Consider the following 22,282-nt stretch of genomic DNA (forward strand, 5'->3'; position numbering starts at 1 on the left):
AAAGGCCCTTTGATATTTTAAATTGTTATAGGATGTTTGGAAAGTCCAGCAGATTATAAGGATGTTGCTAGGTTCTTCTTTTTCAAGACTTTTTCCCTCCTTTTTCTTCTGTCTGCTCAGACTGCCCAAGGTGGTAGCCATCGGACGCTCTTGTATGGACATGCCATATTATTACGACATTCCTACAGTGGTATGGTAAGTAAACATGTGGAACTCATTTACCATGTGCTCCAGGCAGAATTTTTCCTTCTGTTCACTCAGGAGCTATAGGTATTAACAATTAAATTACAGCACCAAGCAACTGGTTTTATAAGCTCTTTAAGGGGATATTAGCTCGTAATTTTTTAAAGTTTTTTTTTAATGGAGTGATTTAGTGGTGAGTGCTTAGGGAATATAAATGAGAAAAGCATCTTTTCTGATGATTTATAATTTCAGTCACTGTTTAAAAAGTGAAGTAGTATTATTGTTGTTGCATTATTTTAAAAATCAGTTCAATGGAGTAATGGGCCCAAAGCATGCTAACTCAAAGATTTGAAAAACCATGTCCTAGCTGGTATGCACTTGTCAATGCTGCCTTGTCCCTTTCTTTTTTCTCTTTTCATTTCCTCTCTGTGCTTATTCTCACTTTAGCCACAACTTACTTCCTTCTCCTGGTTAAATATTCTTTCTAACCTCATCTGAATTATACTCTTCAGGATTGCAGTCTACTCTTTATGTTCATGGAGTTCCTGTAAAAGATGTATACAACATATCAGAGGGTGTAATTTGGTCCTCAGTTACTTATTTCCCAGGGAGCAATTCGTTCACTGTTGATGTGTCTCTCTCTAGTCTTTTGTGGGGAATTGAAGCAGATAGAAACTGACAATTCTCTTTGGGATATTAATCTTGATCAATGCAGTTTAAATACAGTTCTGAACTATAGACAATTAAAACCTCATGGTTAGAAAAGAAGTATCCTACTTATGGAAAAGACTGTTGTATGGTACAATTGAGGCAGATTGATGGCATATTACTTTTCATCATAGGAGTTGGCTGTGAGTATAAACATATAATGATTAACGCCTACTTCTTTATTTCTAGTACCTCTGCTGTCTTTCCACCTCCCGGTCTTCAACAGATAAACTGGCTTTTGATGTTGGGTTACAAGAAGACACAACAGGTAAGTTGTGTGTTGGATCAGGAAATTTTAAACGAAATATTTTCTGGGATTAGATTGGAATGGATTATGGGACCTGATATGATAAATTAGATGAATATGTGGCATTTATGCCCTTTTAGTGGATTATTTTTTAGTAAAAACAGTGGATTTAGAGTTAATTCATAGTAATCAGTCCTTTCTACTTTAGGTAGTTAGAAACCAAGGCAAGGCTTCAAAACTATTTTTTCTTATATGTTTGAGGAAGAAAGTAGATTTTTCTGCACTATTTTCCAAAAGTATTAACCACAGTGATTTTTATTTTATAATAGTTTGTGAAATTACATTTAGTCTTTCTTTCTCTTCTGCTTCCATTGAAATGAGATAATATTTATATGGTACTTAGTATAGTCACATGTGCATAGTAGGTACTTAATAAATGCTTGTTCTCTTCCCCTTCTTCTTCCATTACCTTTCCTTTTTAAAATTAATTCATTCACTCACTCATTCATTTGGATCTGTCATCTCTAAATATAATGAGAATGTAGCTCTACTGAATACATGGTGAATTGATGACTTTGTATTCTTATTTTCTATTCCTGTGTAAATAATGGGACCATCAGCCTGCCTTACCACATTTTTTATTTCTTGTTCAGGAGACTGTAGTTATATGATATCCAGTATTTCTTTTATTTTGGCCTTTTAATTTATCTTCTTTGATGAGTAAAAATAATCATGTTTTAATGTTTTATCTGTTCGGTCTTCAGTGGAGAAATGTTTTGTTGTTTACTCTTTGAAGAACAAATGTTGAATCCACAGTTAGTGATCCTAATCTACACTAATCTTTGATAGGGGCTTTCTCTGAATTTGCATGATTTAGCAGGCTCTTGGGGAAAGGAAAGCATACAGATCATAACATGACAATGCCTGGGTTCTATTTCTAGCTTATTTTCCAAAAATTGTAAACTGTGAACACAGATGAAGTAATTTATGTGAAAATATTTTGGAAAAATAAGAATGCTTTATCAATTCAACATTCATTTCACTAATTAGATGTGATAAATAACTATATATTGAAATTCTTTGGTTTTGAGGTACCCAGAGTACCCAAGTATTTAAAAATTTATGATGCTTTAAGGAGAATAATATGAGAGAATTCTAATTTATTTTATTGAATCTCAGTTTTATCTCTACCCTCCTCTCTCCCCCAAATTCTTTTTTTAGTGTATTCTTATTTAAAATTAATATATACCAGCATAAAAGCAAATGAGAAACTTGCATAAATTATTTAAAACAAAGAAATACTCTGCTATCGAGTTGCTTTCTTTGTATTGGTTAAAGAAGTATGAAAAACTATATTCATCTCTATGCATATGATATAAATTTACCCTAGTAAAAGCAGTATTCCTTGTACTTTTAAAATTTCATTGCCATTTGGGTCAGTGACAAAGACACTGTAAGAAGTAAAACCATGGATATTGTGCCTTGTCTAAAAAAGGACTTAAGGAAAAAAATAGCATTTTGTCCAACTCTTGTATAGAGCTCATTTTCAATAGCTATTTTAATTATCATCATTAAAGGGAAGGTTATTTTTCCATGAAATATTATTTTGTACTTTCTTTAATATGTTAGTGAGAAAATATTGTTTTAAGAAGACTGTGAAAATTTATGTCTTAGTTTCTCCAATTTTTAAATGGAATCTGCAGAGACTTAAAATAAGAGGAGATTCTCAGTGTTTTTCTTTATAACTTTCCATTCCTCATAAGAGTAGTACCACCATTCTTCCAGTTGCCCATCTTAGATTTGCAACATTGGCGTTCTCTAGGACTCTTCATTCAACCTTACCCCACATGTCCATTCATTTGCCAAATCTTCTACCTGCACAACATCTCTTATATCCATCCCTTTCTCTATGCTCACACGGCCCCCTCTTTAGTACAGGCCTTTGTCACTTCTTACCTAGACTAGTGTGATAGCCTCCTAATTGTTTTCCTTGCCTCAATTCCTCCCCTACTCTCTCCCCATCCCCAATCCATTTTCTACATAGTTGGCAGTGTTTTCCTGAAAGCGTTTGACTCTGTCATTCCCTTATACTCAGTAAGCTACAGTAACTTCCTGTGTAATCTCTAGAATCAAATTTAAAAACTTCTTTTTGACAGTTAAAAGACTTAATTTTACTGCAACGCACTTTTCCAGCATTATTACACTTTACTCCATTCATGCATACTGGCCTTTTTACTTGTCCAGTGAATCAGTCCTTCTTGCTGTTCCAGATATATAGCACTCTATTTCCTTTCTCCTTGCCTTTGTTCTGTATGTCCCTCGTGACCAGAATTCACTTTTCCTCTCCTCTACTTCTTAGAATCCCTAGTTTTCTTTAGGTTAATCTCAGGTACCAAATTCTAAATGGATCCTTTTCTGATTCACCAACTGCTAATGCTTTCCTTCCCCCCCATCTCCCCAAATTATCTTGTATACAAGTATATGTCTCCCTCAGCTAGATTATTATCTTCTTAAAGGCAAGGTCTGTTTCACTAAATGCTTTTTGATTGATTGGAATATTATTGTAGGTGAAGCATGTTGGTGGACCATCCACCCTGCTTCCAAACAACGTTCAGAAGGAGAAAAAGTACGAGTTGGAGATGACCTAATCTTAGTCAGTGTGTCCTCTGAAAGATACTTGGTAAGTACCAAATAGCATGATTGACACGGTGATTTTATATATGAAATAATGTTGCGATGAATGACACCAAGATTAATAAAATTCTTTTCTTAGGTTTAGATGACACATTACTCATCTCAGTTATATACAAGTGATTCCCTGTCAGTATTTGATGATTTGATTTAGTGAAAAGAATATTATAATTGGGTTTGAGGAATTCTTAATTCTAGACCTGACTCTGCTTAACTTGCAGTATGATGTAAGTCCCTTAACTTTTCTGAGTCGCAGTTGTCCCATCTGCAAAATGAAGGGATTTGACAAGATGATCTTTATGATCCTTTCCAGTTGTTATCTGTCCTTTCTTCCCTTCCCTTCTTCCTCTCTCCCCTTTTCCTTATTTGTTCTAATTCTCTTTCTGGAGCAAAAGCTTGTAAGAACACATAAAGGAAGGCTTCTGGCTAAGGACAATGACCTTCATGTGTATGGTAATAACATTATCAGTACTTACTCTTAAGTTATTTTACTAATGATATGTAAATGACATCTAATCATGAATAAAAAGGTCCTGTCTTTATTCTCTGTCCAAAGAAAGGAAACAGGAGCACATTAATTGATATGAAAGCAAATCATTATGTAAAAATTCATACAAAGAAAGGAAATGCAGATAGTATAGTTAGGAAAATTTCAGGTTAATAACTGATATAGCATCATTCTGTGATATATGTGTGAAGAAAGAAGCCTAGATTAAGAACTAAAAATATTCTTGCATTCACTGATAATGGAGTTTGACATTCTTATGTATTGAATTACGTCTCTATTGAAGAATGACTATGGTTAAATGTTGAAGAGAGGCCACATGGAATAGTGTATTGACTTAATAGGAAAAACCTAGGTTCAGCTGCTGGCTCTGACATTTACTAGCTCTTTGACCCTGGGGAAAATTTTCTCATTTTTGAAGTGAAGGAAGGAAGAAAAGAAGGAAAGCTTCATTTTATGTAGGAAGATAAATTATATATTTATAAAATGAGACATTATTGACTTTATGTAAGTAATTCAGAAAAAAAATCAGGTTTTCATTGTATCCAGAAAGTTAAATATACATTATCAATTTAACTTTGTTATGACTATTTATCATAGAGAACTAGCATAACTTTATCAATAACAGGTCATTTTAGACCAGACCTGTGCAACCTGCGGCCCACCAAAAGATTTTGGATGGCCCGCGAAAAATGTTAAGAATGTTTTCCTCTACAATTTTCACAGGCTGCCTGAAATGTTTTGGTATGCTGCAAGCTACCTGCAGGCCGCAAGTTGTGCAGGCCTGTTCTAGACCAACCATCACAGTCAATCAACAAAGATTTATTAAGAACTTACTATGTGCCAGGCACTGTGCTAAGCACAGATACAAAGAAAGCCCAAAACAAAGTCCCTTCCTTCAAGGAGTTCACATATTTATGAGTGAGGAAAACATGCACAACAATGTACATACAAGCTGTGGACATTTTTTCCCACAGGATTATTAGACTATTAGATGGGTGAATACATTAAATTAACATTTGCTTAGAATTTAGCAAAGTATTTGACAAAGACTGTTATGGTATTCTTGTGGAAAAGGAGAGATATTGTCTATACAAATACAGAACAATTACATACACTTCAAACTGGTTCAGTGACCCGACCCAAGGAGTAGTTTTTAATGGCTAACGTCCATTTGGAAGGTGTCTACTAGACTGAGTCAGTGGTCTATTCTTGGCCTTCTGTTGTTTAAGATTTATCTATGGCTTGTTTCTTTTATTTGAAAGCACACTATAGCCTGGAACACTGGACAATACCTAAACAATACAATTGAATAGAGGTAAATGTAAAATTTTACACTGAGGTTTAATAAATAAACTTCACAAGTATAAGCTGGAAGAGTTGTGGCTAGAGAGTTTTTTGAGTGCTAATGATCTGGGAATTGGCAAACTTGTTCTCTTTGCCTCCGAGGGACAGAAATAAGAGTAATGGGTAGAAGTTGCAGAGGGGCAAATTACACTTGACACAAAGAAAAACTTCCTAAAATTTGAGCTGACCAAAAGTTGAATGGGCTTATTTGGGAGAAAGTGGGCTCTCCCTCATTGGAGGTCGATAGCCACTTATCAGGCATATTGTTGAAATTATTTTTCAGGTATAAATTAGACCAGATGGTTTCTTCAAATTGAGATTGTATGCTCATATGATTCTGTAAAATAGGAGTATTTTATTATAGGATACTTTTGGAATTTTTCCACTGATGAGCATGGATCAAATTGTAATGACACTAACTTCCTTGTTTAATTTGGAATTAACTAAAGAATTACATTAATCTCTTTAATGGATAAGGTCAGGGTAACGATCAGTCAGTCTTCATTTATGATTTCTTTTAATGGTTCTTTTGTAAATTATGCAAGAAATACTAATTTGTTTAGTATATGTTTGTAGGATATGAAAAAAAGAAAAGATAGAAGTACTCTGTGAATAATTTTCACAAGCTATTAAATTATATGGGCAGTTCTGTAGTGCAGTAGATAGAGCACTGGACTTGGAATCAGAAAGACTTATTTTCATGAGTTCAAATTCTGCCTCAGATACTTGATAGCTGTATGACCCAGGGCAAGTCACTTAACCTTGTTTGCCTCAGTTTCTCATCTGTAAAATGAGCTGGAGAAGGAAATGGCAAACCACTTCAATATCTTTGCCAAGAAAATGGGGTCACAAAGAATTGTATATGACTTAAGTGAATCAACAAAATTCAATCATAATATGGAAGCAAAGTTATAGTCTTAGGGAACCTGAATTCTAGTCCTAGCTGAATACTGGTTGTATGACCCATAACTAACTTTTAGACCTTCAGAACCTAATTTTCCTCATCTATGAGTTTTTGGCTCCTTATAATTATTCTATTGTGCTTTGTTCTACTGATCTCAAGAGGCTTTCATGCTTTGGGAAATATGCTAGTACTTAGTTACTAAATGTTACAGTTTACTTCGATACAGGAAATTCCTCATACTGAGAGCACAAAAGATGCCTTATATATTCTCATTACAGATGAGAAAACTAGAGTTTAGAGCTTTTCTACAGCTTGTCCAGGATGAAAGAGAAGTTAAATGCTTGAAGTGAGATTTGAGCTATTATTACGATATTACTGTTATGTAATAGTATTACAATATTATTGGTGCTTTAAGAAATTATTTCAAAATGTCATGAAAATTTTATATGAACTGATACATAGTGAAATAAGAAGAACTACAACAAATTATACTATAAAATCATTATTACAAAACTTTTGAGAACTTTTTTAAACTGATGAAGAATGAAATGAGCAGAACCAGGAGAACAATTTATACAATAACAACAAATTGTAAATCAATCAACTTTTAAGGACAGTAACCATTCATGATTCCAGAGTATTGATAATAAATCATTCTTTCCATTAAAGAGAAGTGATAAATTTAGGGTGAATAATGAGGTGTGAAGTATACACACACACACACACACGTACACACACATACATACATATACATATATACACCTATGCGTATATACTTGTGTGTACATATATATATACACACACACATATATATACACACATATGTGTATATATTTATATACTCACACAGACATCCAGCCATTGAAGGATTTTTCTTGGCTATGCATGTTTATTACAAGAAATTTGTTTTTCTTTTTTTTTCCGATGGGGAGGGAGAAAAAATAAATTTTTGTCAATTTTTAAAAATTGAGAGGTGAGGGATGTGACAGATGTGGAATATTGTATACACTTTCAGATGAGGACACTGTATTGTTAGTTTTACTTCATTGTTTTACTTTGTTACAAGATACCTCTCATGAAATGATAGTAATCTGTAAATGTTTCTAATGTAAAAACAAGACAATAAAACCTTTTTTTTTTTTAAAGCGAGACTTGAACCTGTGTCTCCTAATTCTAAGGCCACTATTCTCTCTGTAATGTCATGCTATCCCTACACATGTGTGAATGTGTATTTGTTGGTTAGATTCTGTATATGTAAAAAATTATGTTTTCAAGTGGTTCAGTAGATAGAGTGCTGGCCTTGCAGTTAGTAAGACCTGAGTTCAAACATTGTCTCAGGTGCTAGCTATGTGACTCTGGCCACGTAAGTAATAACATTATCAGTACTTACTCTTAAGTTATTTTGCTGGTGATATGTTAATGACATCTAATCATGAATAAAAGGTCCTGTCTTTATTCTTTGTCCAAAGAACTTTTGGACAGAGAACCAATAACCTTTCTCAATCTCAGTTTTCTCATATGCAAAATAGAGATAATGGCACTAGTTTCACAGAGTTGTTATGAGATTCAAATGAGATAACATGTAAAATGTATTGTATACTTTAAATGTTAACTATTTTTATTAGTGTTGTTATCATCATTAGTATTATTGACAAGGAGATTTGTAGAAACTGGAAATCAGTAGTAACAGTTTATAGTAGATTATGTACACTTGTCAGTAAGTAAATGTCCTATACTTATTTCATTTTTATTTAGGTATGTGACATAATTTTACAGCTATTTATCTATGCCTAATGTTATGTAGATGATACTGTGACTTTTTATATCAGATAGAGTCAGCTTTTAGTTATCTGTGGCAAAAAGCTATAAGGATTGGGCAGATGATTTCATTGATAAAAGGAATTCTTGAATGAGGAAACTTCCCTTTACCATTTCAGATCAGTACCTTCTCTGCTACTTACTGTCTTATAGAATTGCCTAGAGAAGTGAGAGGTTAGCTGACTTGCCCAGGGTCAGATAATAAGTATGTGTCAGAGAGGTCTCTTCTAGCTGAGTCCAGCTGTCTCTCCATTATGCCATGCTACCTCTCTGGTTATAAGTGGTAGTGTAACTAAATAAAACATACAAGCTGTCTCCCAACTTCATTTTAGATAATTGCTTTCTTCATAAGCCTGATTTATTTACTTCTTTGCTTGTTTATCTAATTTATCTATCTGTCTAGTTTACTGTGCTCTTCATAGTAATAGCTCAAACACTGTTGTACATTTCATTTTCTTGATGTCTTCAATAGGACAATAAATATTTATTGCTTATGAATCACTCCCAAATCCAGTTCAGGAAATAAGACTAACACATGTAGAACAATTAGAGAAAAGTAAAAGATTACTTCATCTTGTTGGTTGTGTTAAATTACGTGATACAGACCTAGGGAATAACTAGGCAATTGGAGGAAGACCCAGTAGAGTACATACTAAAAGCTAGAGGCTAAGAAATTGATATAGAAAAAGATAGGCAGTAAAAGTGAGGGAAAAAAAGTCAAAGGTCTTGACAATCCATGTGATTGGCTCTGAATGTCAGAGAATGGCTAGATACTACATACATATATTTATGTATGTGTGTATTTAGATAGATAGTAATTTTTTACATACATATGTATATTTTCCCCTTTCTTCTAATCTAGTCAGTTCAGTAAATTAGAGCATGATGTCCACTGCCGTTATTTAATGCCCATATAGGTGTTGGTTGTTTTTACTCAGACCCATGGACACAGATTCTGTCCCCATATAATTAATTTGAAGACATGTTCCATTGGTTTTAAAGTGGACAAGCTGAGTTTGTGGATGGAGTAGTATGAATTTATCATTAATAGAAAAGCAACTTTCTTAAGCGCCTGTCTGGTACAGGTAGATAGTGTCATTGTTACATAAAGATATAACATTGATTACTTTATACCTGATGAACTAACTTATAATAATTTATAATGAATTAGTCATTTGAAACTGTTATTTTATTCCAAATGTAAAATACTGCAGGCATGACTGGAGTGTTCTTGTCAAAATTCTCTTCTGATGTTTGAATGGAAAAGTTAAAATGAACTGTTCAAATATTTGGTGCAAACCCAGCATGCACAGTTTTGATTGAAGGATATTTCTTTGATAATAGCTAGATGGCAAAATGAGTAGAGTGTTAGACCAGGAAGACCTTGGTTCAAGTCCTGCCTGTAATATGCATTTGCTATATGACCCAGGGCAAGTGATTTAACTTCTCTCAGTCTCTGTTTACTCATTTGTAAAGTAAGGATAATAATAACAGCTACCTTACAGAGTTGTGACGATCAAATGAAATATATAAAGTACTCTTCAAACTTTAAAGTGTTGTGTAAGACAATATGTGTTGAATCAAATTTCAAGTGACTGGAATCTTGTTCTAAGGAGACTTCTAATTCAGAGATTGCCACATAAAATATTTAATTTAGGGAAATTATTTTAACTCAGATTATAATTTTTTTTGATAGAAGCTGTATAAAATGATATAGTTCATTTTTAGACATTCAGGGTCAAGTATATGGATTATTCCTTTTTGGGGGGGGTTGTTTCCTATTTGGCCACTTTTATTTCCTTATTCTCTTCCACACATGGCATGCTTACCCCTTTCTGCAGACATTTTCATATTCAACACATGTGTTTTCTTACCCATGCCATTTGGTTATTGAAAGACATACATACATACATACATACACGCACACACACATATATATATGTGTATACATATGTATAGCATATATGTGTATATGTGTATGTATTTATATATATGAAATTATACATTTACCAATATGCAATTGTATTTTAATTACTTCCATGACCTATTGAATAAAGTCAACTTAATCACAGAACCCCTGAGGTTCTGTATAGTTCATACCTGAACAAGAATCCCTTCTATGATATTGCTGATAATTGATCATCTAGCCTTTGCTTGAAAGTCTTCAGGGAGGGTGAACTCACCCCCTTCCAAGGCAGCCCATTACACTTTTGGATAGTTTCTAATTTTCTGAAATCTCTTCCTTACATCAAAACTAAATTTGCCTCTTTGTAACTTTTACTCTTTGATACTAGTTCTGTTCTTTAAGATTAAGCAGAATAAAACTACTCTCCTTCATGTAATAATCCCTAAAAAACTTGAAGATATAGCTATCATCTTTTCCCTTCACCTGTCTTCTCTAAGTTAAACTTTGTTAGTTCTTTTAAATGAATATCACATCGCATTGCATGATATGATCATCTCACCATCCTGGTCACCCTTTCTTTCTTTTTTTGTTTTTGTTTTTTGTTTTTTCTGATCACCCTTTCTTCATGCTTTCCAGTTGATCTATGTCCTTTCTAAAATGTGATGACTAGGGAACTGAACATAAATACTCCAGATGTGGTATATCTAGGATGGAGTGAGGTAAGAATACCCTTAAGGTAATTAAAGGCAGCAGTACCTAATGTTGCACAAGTTCTGTAATGCCACTAAAGTGAACACAAGTCCTGGGAAGGTTTTGCTGAGGCTACTATGTCTTTGTTGTGAATAAACCAAGTATTTAAGAGATTAGCCTGTTGGTAGTAAGTTGCAAAAACATTTTATAGACTTATTATTGGGGAAATATTACTACCAAGTAGTAATTCATATGCTAGAACTGGCTCCTGATTCCAAAAGAAGTGTTGAGGGAGTTTACAACTTTAGATTTAAGTAATGATAGATGAATAAAGTTTAGCCAGCAAAGTACGTAAATTTACTTAGTATATTTTTCTTTAAATTCGTTATGTTCTTAATTCCAATTAGTATATAATTCTATAATTTTCTTACATTTCCATAAAGCTTTCTATTTTTGTAGAGGAGCTGTCTGTACTAAATCTTTAAAACTAGCAGACTTAAGAGAGGGATATAACTGACTTCTCTAATTTTCTGCTTTAGAATATAATTTGTACCTATTTTAATAAAGATTTCTATTTTTGGTAAAGAGGCAAATTTTAGGTGTTCTATTTGTTGAAGCCTGTGAAAAATTGGGAGCATAGGACTTAGTTCCCATAAGAAAACATTGCCACCTTGATGGTTCCTGTGGTGTGCATTTTTAATATGAACAGAAAAAAGTATTAAGAGAATCATAAATACTGCAGATGAAATATTAATTGAAGAAAATATAAAGGAATGAAATCACTTACCAAATTAAAAAAGAAGAAAACACTGCCATCTAGTGGCTGCCACATCCCAAACAAGGTTCCTTTAGCACCTTGATAAGTCTCAGAGGGATACATGTGCCTGCTAGATTCAAGCTACTTAAATAATGATGAATAGCATGTGGAAAATTTCACATTGAAATTTCATCTTGAAAATAGATTCTACCTTTTGGTGCTTAAATCCCACAGTAAAAAAAAATGAACTTCTTTGAAGAGAAGGAAAACTTGCTTTTATAAAAGAAATTCCATTTTTTATTTCTCTCTTTCCATTTTTAATTGCTCTTTGTGTTTGATCAGTCAATAAAAATCTTTTAAATATATCATCTGTGCAATGCACTAAGTTGGTTACCTTAACTATAAAACTATAGAAGACTTAAAACTCAATGGTAACTTTGATTGATTTTTCATGAGAAGTTGCTAAAAACCTAAAATACTTTGTATTTCAGTAAATGCCTTCTTTTGTCTCTTATTACAGCATTTGTCTTATGGCAGTGACATCTTACATGTAGATGCTGCATTCCAGCAGACCCTCTGGAGTGTGGCCCCAATCAGTTCAGGAAGTGAAGCAGCCCAAGGTAAGGAGAATTCTGTTTAATTAGGGAGTTTTTTGTAGGCTGGAAAGTAGACCATCATTCTTAAAATTTTGTTGAGGGCCTGTGAACAGTCAGCCCATCCTCTTCATGATTTGTAGTTCATAGATTTAAAGCTGGAAGAGTTCTTAGAAATCATATAGTCCCACCCCCTGCAGTAAAATTTAACCAGGATTGCTGCAACCCTGATGGTTTTGGTTATTTAAATAGAATCAGGGTGAAGTAGCTCATGACCTATGGGACAGAGTTTCAGGATGAGATTCAGCATGATCTGAGTTAGAATCTTGCCTCCTACTCATACTAGCTGCAGGAATCAGAGCAAGTCAATTGACCCTCCCAACTTAAATTTCCTTATCTGTGAAATTAGAATAAGAGTGGCACCTACCTCACAAGGTTATCCTAAGCATAAATTCAAATGAGATAATATATACAAAATCATTTTCAAACCTTAAAATGCTACATAAATGTTAGCTTTATTATTATTATTATTATGTATGATGTATGATATGTAAATATCATCATCATCTTCATCATCATTATATGTACCTGAGGTGGTGGCACAGCAGAAAATTAATTGTGAAAAATCATAGATGATGAGGATGATAGCTACCATTTACATAATGTATGAAGGTTTGCGAAGTGTTTTACCAATAATACCTCATTTTATCCTCTTAACAACCCTTAGCAGTAGGTGCAATTATGCCATTTTAGAGATAAGAAAACTGAGGCATAGAAAGAGTTAAGTGATTTGTCCGGGGTCATATGGCTAATAAATATTTGAGGCTGGATTTGAACTCAGTTCTCCATCACTCCAAGTCTAACAGTATTTACTGTACCTTATACCTACTTGCCTTTAAAATTGGGAAGGTGGAGACTTTAGATACACATTCCAAGTCTGTCTGTCCATCTGTCTCTTCTGCCCTCCTTTATCTCTGTTTCTCTTTTTTCTCTCTCTCTCGTACACACACACAATCTACATACGCCTATCACATGCACACACACAGTGTTTTTGACAATTGCTGGAGCAATCCAGCTGGATTGACATGATATCCAATATTGGGGGGATAAAAACAATTGGGGATAAAAAAATTTTTTGATCTGGTGAGACTTTTGATATTTGCCCAGGCTGCTGCTCTAGAGGCCTGGGATAAATTTCTGTGAAGGCCTGAGAAAAGCCTAGGGAGCCACATCCAACTGTCATTGCACCTGACTTTTGTCATAAATTGTCTTACATTCTTTGATGATCTTAGTAAAGGTATGATCAGCACTATTGCAGGCTTGAGTGTTTGATCTGAATCTAGAACATGAGTGCCTACAGAGTGAATTCATTATCTTGTTTTAAAGACAGGAAATGACAGTGACTTGACTAAGGTCATGCCACTAATAAGAGGCAAAATGATGGATTTGAATGTGGAACTCCAGCTCCAAATCCAGTACCCTTTCCACTGTGCCACACTGCCAATGCCTTCAGTTAATATAAATGATGACTGAGAGTTTTATTGTAGTCTAAAGTTTCCTTTGAACTTATTATAGGAAAAATGAAATAATATTGCTTGGCTTGTAGGAGAGTAGTAAATATCAGAATGGGTCAGTTATTCAGGTTATGTGGATCTCTTTATGATATTAGAAAAGAAAAAAAGGTACCATGTAAAATAAGTTGCAGTCCATGTTGTCATCTACAGAATTTATTTGAGTGCTCACAAAGTGCCTTTTTTTTTAACAGGACAGATAAATTGAAATCAGGCCCTGCTCTCTAAGAATTCATAGAGTCTTGGTTATTGGCAAGATAATAAGAAAAATGCTCTTCAATTAGATGGGTCCCAAGGTCCCAGGGGCAGAGAAGAATTAGAAGGATGACTCAGGTATAGGTGCACAGTTTGGAAATGGCTGGGAAAGGAGGCCAATGTTGATGTTGAGGTTGGCCTTCTCCTAGATGTGATGTTACTCATCTAGATAAGAACTATAGAAATATTTGTAATGTGACCCTAAATGTCACTAGGTTAGGCTAGTGTCTAATTAGTCCCAGCTAATTATTAGTTCATAATAATTCTGCCCTTGGAAGAATAGTTATGAAACTGTGTATGATCTACATATGAACATATGAATGTTCATGATGATGTCCTTAGAAAATGAAAACTTTAAGAATAGACTGCGTGGTTGGGATTCCAAACTTGTTTTAGCAAAGGTCTCTCCTGTGTGGCTACTAGAGTTGTCTTGTACCCTCATTTCTCTAACAAGTAACACAAATAAATGCAAGGGACAGGTCAGTCACTTGTGTTTATGTAAAATAAGATTATATCAATCAAATGTAGTCTTTAACAGAATAAAATGACATGATACATAATGGATACCCTTTGTATCCTCTGAAGTAAAGCAAGAGATGGGAGGAAGTAAGGACTGTGTCTGTTTTTTTTTTAGTGCTTAGCCACCTGAATGAACCCCTTTAGTGAAAATACAATTGTTACCTCCCACTTATACCTTTAACTTTTACCTTTCATGATCTTTGAAGGCTTAGATTTTAGGAAGGGAACTTGCAAATGCTGTTGTCATTTACTATCCCAGTTACTTTTCTGTTCTGTGGTATGAGGGGAAGGGGAAATCCCCAACACTTCCCTCTTTCTCCTCCTGTCCCTTCTTCTTAATCACTAGAGAAAGAGTCTTAAAACTCCCTTTGCAAAGGGAAAACTCCCTTTTTTTCTTTTTTTTTCCACACTGGGAAGACATAAAACTCTCAAAGTTTTTAGTGTCTTAGGCTCCTTTCAAGGCAGCCAAAGAAAATCATGTTCGAACCATTCTTGAACAACTATTAACAAGATTTCCTGGGGGAAAATTTTTGATTTCACTCTTGTTTTAGCTTATATGGTTCAAAATCTAATGCTGTGTCTTCCTCCCTTCCTCCTCCCTTCTCCCTTCTTACTCCCTTCTCCTTTCTTTCTTCCCTCCCTCCCTCCTTCCTTCCTTCCTTCCTAGATGGTGAAAAAAGCACTTGACTAGAAGTCAGGACATGTATATTCTAATCTTGACTGTTGTAAATTTGCTGTGTGGATTTGAGAAATTTTCTGGGCCTTAGTTTCCTAATTCATGAATTGCTTTAGTTGTATTAGATTATTTGTGAGGTCCTTCCCAGTTCCAACATTTTATAATTTCAAGCTTGTGTGACTAGATGGTCTGAGTAGGTTGTCCTAAGTATCAAATGAGAGAATATAGGTACACTTTGTGAAATATAAATCATTAATTAAGCAAATGTAAGGTGTTACCTTTCATATTTTTATTGTCATCATCTAAAGTCTATGCCAGGTCAGAAATTGTATGAATCTGTGTGATCACTGGTAAACAACATATTTTCTCCTTTTCAGGATACTTGATTGGGGGTGATGTGCTCAGGTTGCTTCATGGTCACATGGATGAATGTTTGACTGTTCCTTCGGGGGAACATGGAGAGGAGCAACGAAGGTTGGTGTTTAGACTCAGTGTATAAAAACTTGAATTCTTTTGTAGTAATTAGGGTTGGGAGCATGATAAGATATATCTACTAAAATGCATTATTTCCACTGAAGTGATCTGGTCTTGTTTACCTTCCTGTGTATTTCTTAGTATTTAGATTCATGTAGCACTTTTTAGAAACATAAGTTTTTGAGGAAAAGTTTGAGGTCACATGACCATCAAAATGGAAGATTAAAGGTTTTCTTCAATCCTCACAAACTCTCAGACTTTTATAAAACAGGAGATATGTGCAAGAGATAAAGCAATTTCATATGTCTCCATGATCTGGGGCACCAAGAATCTAAAGGAGATAATTTGATATACTAACAACCAGAAAGCTAACACTCCCTAGCCCGTAATATGCTCACTCAGCACCTTACTCCCACAAACCCTATTACCCAATATATTCCAGAAGCAGGGCTGTAAGAAGCTGACTCAGGCTTGCAATATAACTCAACTCTACACTCTACCCCCTCCTCCCAGTGTCACAGAAATCCAAAGGGCAGAAGCTTGCTGAGGCTGCTACAGTAACACAACAGTGATTTGTGCCTCAACATAGCTCAACCAGAAAACTGAAGAACAGAAGGAACTGGGGCGGGACACTTGTATACTTATGTGACACTCCACCAAGCCTGAGAGGAAAAGCCCCCCTAGAAGTCATTTCGGGAAGAGATAAAGGCTGGTGAATTGTAAATTTCCCATCATGAATGAAGGCTGAGATGGCTTTGCAATTCAGCCTCCTGGGAAGTAAAACCATGCTCCAAGGGGATAGAGTCAGAAAGTGAGAAATAGAGGATTATAAAAAAAAGAAAAAGCCTAAAATTACCAAAGATCTCAGGAGGAAGATAATTAAATTAAAGACCATGAGAATAAGCAAGTAAACCAGTAGGGAAAATATTACTAACAGAAGGGGAAAGGGGAAAGCAATAAACATTTATATTGTGTATACTATATGTCAGACTCTGTGCTAAGCACTATTTACAAACATCTCATTTGATAGTCACAAAATTCCTGCGAGGTGGGTAATATTATTTCCATTATACTGTTGAGTAAATTGAGGCAAACTGTGGTGAATGACTTGCCCATAGTCCTACACAGCTGGATAACAGAAGATTATCTAAACAAGTCCAGGCTTTTTGAATAAATATTGCAAGGCAAAGCAAAATGAATCAACACCTGATGAAGCAGAGGACCCTGTGGATTCTGCAGAGAGCGTAGAACCACAGCAAGATTCTACTGAGTTGTTAAAGAATGAAATGAGTCGTGAAAGGAGAATTTTTTGCCCACGCAATGGAAATAATTGACAGAATAGAAAAATTTGAATCCATGATGACAAGTCTCATCAAAGAAACAAGAGGGAATAACTGGCTGGAAATGAAAATATATGTAAGTGAAGGACCATCTGGAAGAAGAGAAACAAAAAGCAGTAAGATTGAATGAAACATGATCTCCATTCAAGCAAAACATATTGCTCTCAAAAACAGAAAGCGACAACTTAAGAAACAGACTAAGGATTACAGATCTCACAGAAGGATACCATAAATCAAAAAATGCCAAATACTATAATGCAAGACAACTACCCAGAACTTCTGTACACAAAATACCAATCACAAAACATCCACAAGTTGCATTTAGGCAAAACTACATGCTGCCAACTCCAAAACACATAGTGGAATTTTATAGTTCCACTGGTAAACAACAAATTTTACAAGTTATTAGGAGAAGTACCTTCAAATGTAAAGGAAAGAAAATTCAGGCAACCCACGACTATTCTTCATCCACCAGAAAATATAGGAGAGAATGAAAAAATTTCAGAATGCAAAGGAACTCAAGATGCAATACAAATTTATCTACCCTGCAAACTTGAACCTATTTTTTTCGTAATTAATTTATTTTTGATTTTCAGCATTCACTTCCATAAGCTTTTGAATTTTAAATTTTCTCCCCTTCCCTCCCAAACCTAATTATTAATGAAAAAAAGATGTACATTCAACAAAAAGAGGGTTTCAAAATATTCCTAGAAAGAAAGTCAGTCCTGAAAGAAGAAATACAAGAAGAGTAAATGAATATAGGTGCCAAGGAAAACAACAACAACAAAATAGCAACAGAAAGAATATTAAAAGATTTCTTTCCAAACGAAACCAAATAGACCAGTGTGAAAGTGGAAGTGAGAAGAAAGTGTTCGTGGAGAAACAGAACTGAAACTTCACACACCACTCTAATAATGAAGCATTGTTTTTTTGTGGAACCAAATTACAGAATGGGAGGATATGTGAAAGAGGTGAGGGGAGGAAGAAGCTAGAGTGGAATATGTAATGTACCTTAATCAAGTCAAAGGTTCTCAATGAAGGGGAAATCACTCCTGTAGTCTTTCAGGAAAAAGAGGTTTATAGGAGAATGGACAAAGAGTCAAAATGAGAAATCAAAATGAGGGAAAGAAAGAAGGAAATTTTATTTTGGTAGTGGGAGGAGAATTACCACTGACAAATGCTTCTGTGGGAGAAGAGAGATTCTGTAAAGGGAAATTGAGATCTTACAATGGGAATAATCTGCAGGGATTTGGTGGTGAGACCACTCGTCCTGCCTAAGGAGAAAGAAGGTGAATCATCTCCTGGGAACAACTGATTCTTAGAAGAGTGTGAAGGCATGGACCTAGGGAAGAGATTTCAAGGCAGATGAAAAAAAATGACCAAAGAGAGGACATGTGTCAATAATGAACTGTACAATCATTGGTATGGGAAAATTTCTACTGGGGATAATATCTTCTCTATCATCTGTAGGAATTAGTATATCTAAAATTTAGTATAAATTTTAATAAAATTTAGTATATCTAAAAGTGAGGCACAAGAGAAAAAGGGGACCAAAGGGCAAATCTGCAAAGCAATAACAGAAACTGTTTAGAAGAGGGGAGGTGTGAGTGCCAAGGCTGGTTTAGCATGAAGGATTATGAGATTTTTCAGTGATGATGTTCTTGGGAGAATTATGGAGAAGTCCAAAAGATTCCAAAAGAATGTAATTGGTAGGAAATGGAAGCCTTCTTTAGGTATTCATCCATAACAGTACATTCTAAATGTATATGTAACCTTAATATTAAATATTTTTATATAAAAAAATTAGAAGAGAAGCTGATCATATATAGCTCTCAACAGCTTTAGGTAGGTATGTATTTTTAACTAACCAAGGAGTAAAAACAGTTAGAAAGGATGAAATAAATAACTGATTCATGACAGAATTTATGCACAAAAATTATTGCATCTAGAATAAAAGGGAAGGAGTATAATGGGGGGAAATCTTTGTATCAAATTTCTGTGATAAAGATTTGGTATCCAAGATATATAAATAATTTACAGAAGTACATGAGTATATGTGTATGTTGGGTGTATTTTTGTATACATGTATATACATATATGTATGTGTGTGTGTGTGTGTGAGTGTGTGTATGTATCCAAAAGCCATTGCCCCATAGATAAGTGGTTTAAGGATATGAACTAACAGTTCTCAAAAGAATTTTAAACAATTAACAACCCCATGAAAAATGCACTAAATCACTAATAATAAAAGAAATGCAAATCAAAACAACTCTGAGGCTTCACCTTATACTCTGAAAATTGGCAAAGATGACGAAACATGACAGTAGTCAATGTTGGAGAGGTTGTGGGAAGATAGACACACTGATTCATTACTGGTGGAATTGTGAATCAGTACAAGCATTTTGGAAGACAGTTTAGAATTATGCAAATCAAATGATTATAATTTTCAACCCCTTTGACCCAGAGATTCATTACCTGTCTTGTACCCCAAGGAAATCATTGATAAGAAAAAGGCTACAACATTTATATATAGCAATAAATATTTATTTATCTATTTATTTACATTTTTATATATTGATATTTATTTATATTTATAGCAATAGTCTTTGTGATAGCAAAGAATTTGAAACAAATAGATGCCCAATTAATTAGAGAATGATTAAATAAACCATAGTATATAAATATAATGGAATATTACTGTGCCATAATAAATGACAAATGTGATAAAGAGAAGTATGAACAGATCTATATGAACTGATGAAGAGAGAAGTAAGAGAGCCAAGAAACCAATATACACCATGAGTACAACAATGTATATGGAAAGAAGAAAAAAAATAAAAAGTAAATATTGCAAAGTCATAAAGAACAAACATAGCTTGGAAAGAAAAGATTTGAAAAGACTCCAATCCCACCCCTTTGCTGAGGTTGGAGGTCTCCAAATGTTGGATATTGTAAGTATTTTCATAATTTTTGCATATGTTGATCAGGTATGTTTTTTTTTTTGGCTTTAAAAATATTTGTTATATGGGAATGGTTCTTTGGTAGAATTGGGTGGTAGGAAAATATTGGGGAAAACACTTGTGACTAAAAATATATCAATAAAATATATTTTTAAAAAAGAACGAAGTTTAATGAGGTACATGTATATTAGTACTCTTTGTTTTCAAAGACACTACCATTGATTATGATTCTTTTTTTAAGTTTGAATGTAGTTGAAAAGAGCAATGTGTAATTGACATTTGTATTTATAAAAATTGTTCTTTGATTCAAAGCTATAGGCAGTGTTTGCAAGATTGTGTGTGTGACTTTACATCTTTTTATCATCTGATATCTAGTGCCCAGAGAAAGTGTTCCTATAATAAAGATTCTTAACTTATGGTCCATTACCTTTAAAAAAATTGATAATTACGCTTCAGTATACTTGTTTGTTTTATAATCCTATATATTTTATTTTATGCATTTAAAAATTATTCTGAGAAGGGGTTCAGAAGCTTTGCTAGCCTACCAAAGGGGTCCATGGCACAAAAATGTTATGAACCTCTGTTCTAAAACTGGAGTTTAAATGGAGAATTTAGGAGGTATAATAAAAAAGGTGTATTATTTTCTAAGGCTTGGGAAAGTTGTGTTGTAACCCCTGAAGAATCAAAAAGGGGGAGTGGAGATAAACGTTTCTTCCCAGACTATTTTCCTTGCATTGTTTTCTGGCATTGCTCTTTATTCAAGCTAGCTCCACCATGTTATGTAGGGAGTGTGTGTGTGTGTGTGTGTGACCTGAATTGTTGGAGTGAACATCTGTCATGGCAGCCAAGAAATAAAAGTCCTTGTAAGTTTGTGTAGTTAAATGTTATATTTGCTTTTCAGTTGTTTATCAGGAAGCAACAGTAAGGCCTTATATATGCTGTAAATTTCCTCCTGCATCCACAAGGTTTTTAACGTTTTGTCAACTTATTGTACTTTTATTTTAAAAAGTTTATAAGACATAAGATAGCTTTGATTTAATTAGCTCAATACTTCTCAATCTTGTCAGAAATAGTTATATGATATACGTCCATATAGCTAATAGAATGTTTAATATGCTTGAGAAATGTGAATACACACAGTAAAAACCTAAGTGTCTTTTAGTAGCTACTCTGTTTCTGGTCTAAATTATTAGGGATTAAGTTATAAGGGGAGTTTGTGAATTACTTTGGTGTTTAGTCAATCATTTTTCATCTTTAACATAATCAGCTAATGTTGTAGTATTTGTTTTGTGGGCCTTGTACATATAGAGTCAGACTGGGTAATGTCAGGGTTGAAGCGGAGTTGATTATGAGGGAAAAGTCATATACATATCAAATGTTGCAGGACTGAAATGTTTCAGTATTGTCACCTGGGACGTAACAAGATCAATGTTGTCTACATAGGCATTTACCTGTCTCAATTCTTCTTTATCCATTCATTCCAAGTTTTCCTTTTGAATAATGGTAATTCTGTTCCTATTATTTAAATTTCTTGGTCTCCATACCTGATGCATATGAAATAAGAATTCTCTTATATATTGACATTAAGCAGCTATGATGATTGTCCTTAAGATTATGTATTTTCTTGATGTTCCAATGCCTAAGCAAAAAGGTGATTATTTCCTTTACATTTCTTTTCTCTATTTGGTCCTTTAGGAAACACTTGGTCACAGAAAATCTCCTAGCTACATACTTTACTATAATAATCTAGACAAGATTTGGCACCTTAGTCTAGGGATGCTTTCACCAAATAGCCAGATCAGAGAAAATTTTACATTTATTAAGATAAGATTTTTCAGGAAATTTTAAAAATTTTGAGTTCCAAATTCTCTTTCTCCCTCTCACACTCCACCTGTCCATTTAGAAGACAAGCAATGTGATACTAATTATACATATGAAGTTATGCAAAAATATTTCCATATTGGATATTTTACAAAAAAAATCCTTAAAAGTAAGAAAAATAAAGCAAAAAAAAAGTGTGCTTCAATCTGCCAATCTGCATTCAGAGTTAATCAGTCCTTTCTATAGAGGTAGATAACATTTTTCTTCCTGGGTTCTTCAGAATTATGTTAGATCACTTATTGATTTCTTGACTGCAT

General features: G+C 34.1%; 1 protein-coding gene across 1 annotated transcript in view; it reads left to right on the plus strand.

Annotated features, from left to right (window-relative positions):
• Positions 1-22,282, plus strand: part of LOC114049459 (ryanodine receptor 2) — an 811,539-nt gene that overhangs the window by 304,355 nt on the left and 484,902 nt on the right. Inside the window, exons 6-10 of the mRNA XM_027870708.1 lie at positions 121-195; positions 1,081-1,159; positions 3,706-3,818; positions 12,277-12,376; positions 15,748-15,844. Of these exons, the coding sequence (XP_027726509.1) occupies positions 121-195; positions 1,081-1,159; positions 3,706-3,818; positions 12,277-12,376; positions 15,748-15,844 (464 nt within the window). The remainder of the gene's footprint in view (positions 1-120; positions 196-1,080; positions 1,160-3,705; positions 3,819-12,276; positions 12,377-15,747; positions 15,845-22,282) is intronic.

Source organism: Vombatus ursinus, unplaced genomic scaffold (genome assembly GCF_900497805.2).
Source record: "Vombatus ursinus unplaced genomic scaffold, bare-nosed wombat genome assembly UNPS02014798.1, whole genome shotgun sequence".
Lineage (NCBI taxonomy): Eukaryota > Metazoa > Chordata > Mammalia > Diprotodontia > Vombatidae > Vombatus > Vombatus ursinus.